This window comes from Polypterus senegalus, chromosome 13 (assembly GCF_016835505.1).
Source record: "Polypterus senegalus isolate Bchr_013 chromosome 13, ASM1683550v1, whole genome shotgun sequence".
Lineage (NCBI taxonomy): Eukaryota > Metazoa > Chordata > Cladistia > Polypteriformes > Polypteridae > Polypterus > Polypterus senegalus.
The window spans coordinates 53,884,878-53,894,123 of NC_053166.1; the positions used below are offsets into that span (position 1 = coordinate 53,884,878).

Consider the following 9,246-nt stretch of genomic DNA (forward strand, 5'->3'; position numbering starts at 1 on the left):
AGGAAGATGGAATTTATGCAAAGCATTTATGGGCTGTGTTCTCCATCAAAAGCATTAAATTAACGTGTTGCTGTCTTAACTAAGCCATTGCATTCTAGTCATAATGAACTCAGCATCAATATTACCAAATCATTCAGCTCTATCAAACGCAAGAACAATACTCTAGAAGAGACTTCTCTTCTCTGTCAACCAGTTTGTGTTTTCCTGCCATATCAGGCAGAGAATGTGAAGGTGAGACACTGACAATTAAACAAGATTAAGGCCAGCCACTAACCCTGGAGCTCATTTGTACAGGAGTACACAAATTATCCTGTCAGAGTTGCTGTTTTCTGTTTTATCAGCCAGGGCTAATAGTAAGCAAGCACGCGCTGCATAAGCATTTATTCCTGTCACCTTCTGTGAATGCCCAGATGAAAGTTTTTACTTGACATAAGTGTGCATGCATTTCTGCATAGATAAAGTACTAGGGTGTTGTACCGTGTTAGCCATTACGAATGTAGTGAGAAGTCAAGCAAAATGGCACCTTTTATTGACTAACTAAAAAGATTACCGTAAATGCCAATAGGGACTCTACTCTGTTGGGCCCTTAACCAGCAATTGCTGAGCGCTTTGAGTAGTGAGAAAAGCGCTATATAAATGCAAAGAATTATTATTATTATTACAATATGCAAGCTTTCAAGGCAACTCAGGACCCTTCTTGCCTGAAAGCTTGCATAGTATAATCTTTTTAGTTAGCCGATAAAAGGTATCATTTTGCTTGACTTCTCACTACATGCATAGATAAAGTAATCAGAAAACATGCTTTCTGCGTCGACCTATAATTTTTTAAAAACTCAGATTTGTGAGAAACATTTCTCTTTAAATATTAAACAAAAGTAGTTCACAAAAAAAATATACCAACACCAAATAATCCATCTATAGTAAATCACTGCGCTTCATGCTAAAGAAAATGCAATTACTTGGTTCAATGGTTTTTAAAGATTCTACCTTTTTGACTGCTTATTTACAGTGTAAGTACTGCATTTGCTTCCTCTCAGCCATCCATTGCAAACGTCTGATGAACCATACCTAAATAATAATTTTTGAAAAACATACGGCATATATAATTGCTGAGCAGAGGCACTGATCTGACTGTTTGCATCAACTGTATGTTTTTGTATGTGCTGGGTTACAGCACAGCTCGCAGCACACACAGCACATCATCATGGAGGCAGAGAAATTCTCACAGGACCTGTCAGTTGTAAACAGGACGAGGCTTCTAAAACTGCACAGTGCTCATAGAAAGCGTGAGAAAAACTTGAAAACACTAGCAACACACACACACACACACATACAAAAATAAATGAATAAAAATAAAACCCTAAAACTTGATCACACACTGGTCTTCAGTATTTACACCAGGGTTTACCATTTCAAAGTTTGCATTGCTTTTTTTTAGTCTTTTGTTATACTCTGATATGAAATGTATCTAAATTTAAAAAAAAAAAAACTTTCTTTGCAGGACTTCGAGGCAACTCAGATGTGTTCATCTTGCCTGAAGAAGGGGCCTGAGTTGCCTCGAAAGCTTGCATATTGTAATCTTTTTCGTTAGCCAATAAAAGGTGTCATTTTGCTTGGCTTTTCTCTACATTCATAATGGCTAACACGGTACAATACCCTAGTTTTGCAGGACTTGAAATTTAACGAAAGAAAAACAGACATTAGACACCAACTCTTAGCAGCAAACCCCGCTGCGTCTCGGTCACATCTGTAATGCTTTTCTATCATCTGCTAGCAGAGATTTCGGCAGAGGATCACTGGAGGAAAAAAAAACAAGTACAAGTAAAGTTTCACAGTTTGCGGTTGCTTTTATTGGTTCTTTTACCACCCTATGTGTCTGGAAATAGTTTTTTGTTTTTTTGTGCCATCCAGTTCGACAAACAGTTGCACAAACAATGTTCTTGGCATTACAACAATACTGCAACAGATAAATGCCAACAAGGGATAAATGAATGTTATGAAAATTGTTCACATGAACCTTTCCATACTGTATGTAAGTATTTTCTGCAACAAAGCTGGACCATTCAGTCATCTGTAATAAAAAATATAAATAAATACAAAAATAAATACTACATGTCACATTTCACAGCAAGATAATCCCAATCGTGTAACCTACATTAGGGTAAATATTCCGCACATACTCAAAGCACTGTTCATTTCTCAAGTGTAGCATACTTTTCATTTTGTTAGTAGTTTGGCACCACTTTCTATAAGACGTCTCTTAAACTGCTTTCTGAAGTAAGTTACCCAGGCTTGACTTTTCACCATCAACTCATGCTGTAGCCTCTCAAATTGTCTCCTGTCTCTGTGTGTGTGTGTGTGTGTGTGTATGTATGTGTGTGTAGTCTATCATTCTATAAATATATGTATGAATTTACATTATAAATGTAAAAAAGTATATGGCAATGCTTTATTTTAAATGGCCTTTATCTTTATACGTGTTGTAACAAAATATTACCATTTGTTTAGAATATTCCTTTCCCATCTTCAAAAATCTCTCAAAATAAACTTAAACCATAAATGAGTCAAAGCAACTCTGAACACCAGGTGCAAATTAAAGGGTCATTATATATGATTATTAAATTATTTCATCAATGTATAAACTAAACAAACAGCACCCAGTTTTATAGTTAACTATATACCAGTGAAGGACATTTGAAATAAAGCAATTTCACGCCTTTTTGCAGATAGTTTAAAATAAAGTGCCATCCATAAACATTCTCTAAAATCGAACTCTAGGGCACATGTAGGGCCTAAGGTTCTCAGGGGAGCTCTAAAGCTAGTCCTCATGTTTGAACACTTTAAGCATCCAAACTGTTTTGCTTAAGGTGCTGTTGTTAACCTCAGGTAGCACTGCTGGTCTCGATTTTGGTCAAGTTTAGGTTCTCCATTCTGAGTCATGGGGTTGATTTTTTCCAAACTCGTATCTGCCTCATTGCGCAAGGTGCCGGCCACAGCTGTAGATACTTTGTCTAGAACTTTAATTGCAGCTTCGTCGTCATCTTTTCTTTGCGTCTCGTCTTGACAAACGGAGGGAGTAACCAAGTATGTAACTTTTGCTTCTTTGGGGAGGTATCCTTTGGACTGATAATGGAGTGAGGGGACCACTGCCCCATTGTTATTAATGCTCATAGTCTCGATGGGATTGTTTGAGGGACACAGTCTGTGGCATCCAAGAAGAATAGAGAAGGCTCTGCGAAAATCAGCATTAAAAGCATAGATAATGGGATTTAGAGACGAGTTTGCCCAACCAAACCATACAAAGACATCAAAAGTAGTAGAACTTATGCATGGAAAGTCATAATCTCCATTTGGCAAAGTGTGTTCACAGAAAGGTACCATGCAGTTCAGAATGAAAAAGGGCAACCAGCAACACACAAAGACACCCATGATTACAGAAAGCGTCTTTAAAACTTTGGTTTCTCTTTTGAATGACATTTTAAATGAGCTTTCAGACTCCAGGCTACTGCTGTTTCCCATACTGCTGTGACGAATCTTTGCATGCTCAGCAGCACGCTCCAAAGCAGAAATCCTCCTGATCTGCTTTTGTGCTATTCTGTAAATCCGGGTGTAGGTGACTATCATAATGGCTACTGGTATATAAAAGCTGATCAAAGAAGAAGAGATAGCATAGGTTCGGTTCAGCCTAGAGTCACAGTCCTCCATCAGTGTCCCCTCATAGCTTGCATTAAACTCCATAAAGCCGGTAGCTTGAGCCTTGTGCCAGTTCAGCTGTACTGGAATAAAAGAGATCAAAACTGACAAAGTCCACGCCACACTTATCATGATAAATGCCACTTTGGGGGTCATCTTCCTCTCATACCGAAAGGGACTTGAGATGGCCCAGTATCGGTCCACACTGATAATGCAAAGATTTAAAATTGAAGCTGTGGAGCACATGATATCAAATGCTATCCACACACTGCAAAAAGAGCCAAAGGGCCAAAAACCAGCAATCTCTGTCACAGCCTTCCAAGGCATTACTAAAATGGCTACTAACAGATCTGAAACTGCCAATGAAATGACAAAGAAATTGGTCACTTTGGACCTGAGATGTCGAAACTTAGTTACAGCTGCGCACACCAATGTGTTTCCCAGCAAAGTGGACAGTATGAGCAGGGACAAGAAGCAGCCAGTAAGAACTCGAGCTGAAGAGTCTCCCTCCGAAACATCACTGTCACTGACTGTGGTGATGTTGAAACCCATCATTTCTCACCCAAACTCAGAAGTCATCTCTCAGTTACCCTAACAGGATAATGGCAGGGCAAAATAAAGTTTACGATGGCAAGTGGGGACTTAGCGGCCCATAAGGACATTCTTTGTGCTGAGCACTGTGACATTGCTGTGTGGTATACACACTTACCATCCTGCTCACGATGAATCTCCTACCATCAGAGTCCTGTCTCAGATGAGCCTTATGTCAAAAATATTAAGTGAGCCTGGTGTTAAAAAGAGGGCTCGGGCAGAGAAGTGACTATAAGCAAGACCCAGTTCTGCCTCAGGCAAGTCCCCTAACAAAACTGCATTTTTCCCAGGGAGAATATTCTACCATATTGAACTCCCACCACAAGTCAGTTTCCTAATCTAGCAGTGTGTTAATCCATTTGAGGTCCCAATTTGGAAACAATCCTGCCCAAACTGATCCCATCCTACCGTAATTGTGTATTGTTCTTCAGTCAGAATCCTGCTACAGCCGAGGCCCAACTTCAAACACGTCAGCATCAGTGGTGAGCTTTCTGCTGGGTCAATGTCCCAAAGCCACTGAACCTCTTATTAGACCACGGACAGATTACACTGTCTTGTATTATGAAATTGTCCAGATGTCCTTCTGCTGGTCCTTGCCCCACTTATGCCCAACGGTGGTTAAAGGTTGGCGCCACAGGCAAATTCCCACGCAGGGTTTCACTAGGGACAGACGCTTTGTTCCCTCTGAATGCCTTTCCTCCAGCTAATGGTTTTTTAATGGGCTATTGATCATGTTGGCCCCCGTCCTACCGACTTGATCCGTTTCATGTCCGCTGAGGCGTGTCCGACCAGCGTAGGGACGTCCCGTTGATGATTAAACCCTCCCTCATGGATCACTTTAGAGTTTGGGATACGGATGACCTCTGACCTTGTGGGTCCCGGGATCCAGCCGCGACGATGTTTATCATCTTCACTAAAGTCCAAAAAGATGCTGCACGTAAAATTGGTCGCACTCTGCCCTTCAGGTTCAAGACAGCACCCCGCTGCGCAGTCCAACTCCAGCGGTGCCCCTCTTGCTACCAGCGACTGCTCAGTAAAGTAAAACCTCCACATTTACTTCCGTGAATTACCTGAACCCCTGCGTTCGTGTGATTTGATTTTTCCCCACTTCTTTGCGCTGGAGCGTCGGAGCGACAATCCGGAGGATAGCAAGTCCCGAAGTGCGATGCCGGGCGAGCGCGGGGGCGCGCATACAACACGCGCAGGGGGCGGCTTTGAGGCTGTGATCATTGAGCGACGCTTAAAGGCGGGAGGGGTTGGGAAGCGCGCGCACGGGAAACGCTCAGCTAGGAGGATGCTGAAAGCCCTAACGAGAGCAAGCAGGTCGCGCGCAAATAAAAAAAAGTCTACAGACACCGGAGGGTGGACGCTGAAGCCTACATAACACAGAAAAGCACCAAAGGGATATCAGCAGACATAACAGCACGAACCTCAGCGCGAGTCGCTTTTAGATGAATCCACACACTTCATACATTCATAAATGGTGACGCAAAAGAGCCGCTTCATCGATGGCCTCTCGCTTTCTTAATTTGTCTCCATAAATATTCGGCTGAACGAGGCCACCTAATGGGTAAGCAGAAAATAATGCAAAGGAACGCGTCCGTGCATCGATTCTCTATCTTTGCTTATTTTTCAGTCCATTTTGTTCAAAGAATCTGGCAATAGAATATCCGTTTCCACGGAAGCATGAGGGGGCTTTCCCACCATGACAAGAAACAGCGAACAGGGTGAGAACCATGTCAGCATAGCCGTGCGGTCAACTGTTCTGACTGCTGAGCCACCTGACCGCCGGCTTGGAATACGTTTGCAGGAATGTGAGAGCGTTATATAGGACACAGCTGCTTGGACCCCTTTAACCTTCTCACAGAGGGGGTCCGAAGAATTGTAGTAAATGTAAATAAAAGTCCGGTATACTGGAATTATTTACAATACAATTCTTTCTTTCTTAGTCAGTTTCCTTCTTCAGATTTGTTCTTTAGATCACATATAAGAGAACTCTTGTAAGTTCCTGTCCATACATTTCCCAACTTTTGCATCCAGTTCAGTATTTCAGGAAGCCATTCCCTATGCCAGCACTGGACCCTCTCTCCTTCACTGAGAAGCATTTATTTGCTTTCAGATTTTTTTAAATCTTTTTTTTTATACAACTGATGTTGTTAAATTGTGTTTGGAGTAGTTATCAAGCATCTTTCTCATGTGTCCTCTTTCACCCCATAAGGACCTTACTCTTGTAAATGTCTTAGAAGGTGCAGGATGTGCAAATGCATTTTGCAACATGCATAGGGAAAATTAACTAGAATGAATTAACTTTACCAGTGAACCTCAAAGAATGTTTCTGACCTGAGGACAAAAATCAGGAAACGTGCAAAAGCATGATGAAAACAGACAAATTGTCCACAGCAGCCAAGCACAGATTAAAATCTGGGGTCTAAATATAATTCTGTCACATCTCAGTCAACTAATCAAATTTTCTAAACTGAAACACTCTTCTCAGTAGACCCCTAAGCCAATGGAATATTGCAATTAAAATATTAAACGTGTGATAGATATGGGCCGGGAAGACAGAAGCCAAGGTCTGTGGATGAAAGTGATTATACTAGGTAATAAAATACTGTATAATAAGAAACCAAAGTTTGTTATGCATATGAATTGTTATTTCATATTGTTATTTTAGTTAGCCAATAAAAGGTGTCATTTCACCCTACTTTCTCCTGTATCAATCTATGGCTAACATGGTACAACACTCTACTGCTATGCATATGAATTATGAGACTAAAGAAGTGTCATGGATAGATGGCTAAAAAAAGCTGCAGAAAATAAAAATCCCAAAATAAATGAACTTTGACTAAGAATGCAGCAGTGAGTTAAAAGAACAGTTATGAGGCTGGCTTTGGAGAGCTTCAACTGTCAACACAGGTTTTTAAGATGTAGCAGTCCAAGCAAATTCTCCTGGCTGGTCAGTCTCCATGTTGGCAGATCCTGACTAAAGACAGTTTGTCAGTTGACCAAGACAGAAACATATAAATGGAAAGGAAGTAGTCACTGTTTTCTTTGGAAAATTGAATTGGTGAAAATGAAGATAGTTTTCTTTTTGTCCTATTCAAAAATGATCAAGGCTAATTTATTTTATAAGATTTTAAAAGGCTAAATGCTTCCATCCCTGCTAAGAGTTAATGGCAGTGTGGAATAGTGGTTAAGTCTTTGGACTAGAAGCCTTGAAGCTGTGAGTTCATGTCCTGCTACTAACATTGTGTGACCTTGAGCAAGTCACTTACCTGGCTGTGCTCCACCTGGAAAAACAAAAGAAGCATTACCAGTTTTATCTCAAATAGTGTAAATCATCTTGGATATAAAGGTGTCAACTTAATGATCATAAAAAGGGAAGTGAGTAGACACCTTACATTCCAAAAAAGGCAGGTTAATAGTAGAAAATGTTTCATACACTGTGAGTGGAAAAAAAACACACCAAAATGTTTTTCATCACATCTTCAACAATAGTCGGCTGATTTACTTAATGTTTGATACAAAGTGCATGTAATATGTTTTCCAACAACAGTTGTATTAATTACTCACATCAAACAAACAACATCACTGCACTAGCTTATTGAACTTAAGTCTTCGTGTTTTGACATAAATAAAATGAGATTACCTTTTCATTCAAAGTTACCAACAAGATGTGGAACAGTAATTTTAATAAGTGTTTTATGATTTATTAAAGAAGTTGTTCGAAGTGCTTTCCCTTGGCACGAACACAAGCCCTCAGCCTTGGTCTCCACTGATCAATTGCCTTGTCATCAACACTCTGTTTCAGTTCAGCCCAGACAGAGATGAGGCACTGCTTCAGGTCCTCGATGTCTCGTATTGGAGTCTGGTAGACGCGGTCTTGCATCAAACCCCAGATTCGATAGTCGACGGGATTGAGGTCTGGTGAGTTTGCTGGCCAAAGGTCTGGTCCAATTAAACCTGGAGTTTCACGACGTAGCAGCTCAACAGTGTCCCGTGCACGTAACCCTTTAGCAGCACCAAATTCTTAATAAAAATTCGGTCTTCTGTACTGAAACCCATTTTTATCTGCAAATTTAGCAAGGGTCAAACTTGTTTACAAACTTTATCGTCTGCGTTCGCACGTATCCATGGCAACCAAATTTATAAATAAGTAAGATCTTATACTGCTTTGACACAAGTTTATACAATGTTCCAAATTTTATCAAAATCGGCCGACTATTGTTGAAGATGTGATGAAAAACATTTTGGTGTGTTTTTTTTCCCACTCATAGTGTATATTGGAGATATTTTTACATGAATTAGGAAAAAAGGGCTCTGCTAATGCTGTTTTACTTTGTCAATTTTTTAATATTATTTTTTACTTGTATTGATATTTTATTACAATACATTGCCATTCAAATAAAACTATTGTTGAATTTGATTTTTCTATCAGAATTCTGAAGGTGTGCAGAAGTCCAAGTACTGTACTTGAGGATTTGGTTAAGTAACTTCTTCTGGCTGAAAGACAAAACAGAAGAGATTTGCTGTGACCCATGGAAAGAGGTAATGAAGTTAAGTTTACACAATACTTTAATGATGAATTCCAGCAGATGTCAGCCAAAACCCCTGCAAAAGTGAAACAATTTTAAGTCAAGGTGTCTCTCATTGTTTCTAATGATGATTCAGTAAGATGCAGGCCTAGAACTGATAGCTTCTTAAAACACAGAAAAACTGGACGGCTCTGGTCTTTCTGTTAGTAGACTGCTTTGTAACGCATGTTGTTCTGTTTGGGTGGCTCCTTCTGCCTCAAAGCCCCATACTCTGGATTTCAGTCCCAGTGCAGGCACTGTGTCTGTGTAGAGTTTTCACCTTTTCTCAATATTTTTCTTTGCTGGCTCAATTTTTTTCCTTCCTTGTGAAAAAGATATCCTTGATAAGTAAGTTAGCAACTGAACATCGACTCTGTGTGTGGGTGTA

General features: G+C 40.2%; 1 protein-coding gene across 1 annotated transcript; it reads right to left on the reverse strand.

The window, feature by feature from the left end:
* Positions 1-1,836: 1,836 nt before the first annotated feature.
* On the reverse strand, positions 1,837-5,722 carry LOC120543021 (D(1) dopamine receptor-like). Its single transcript, XM_039775841.1, has one exon. It carries the CDS (start codon positions 4,246-4,248, stop codon positions 2,863-2,865), a length of 1,386 nt encoding a protein of 461 aa, XP_039631775.1. The 5' UTR covers positions 4,249-5,722; the 3' UTR covers positions 1,837-2,862.
* Positions 5,723-9,246: the final 3,524 nt, after the last annotated feature.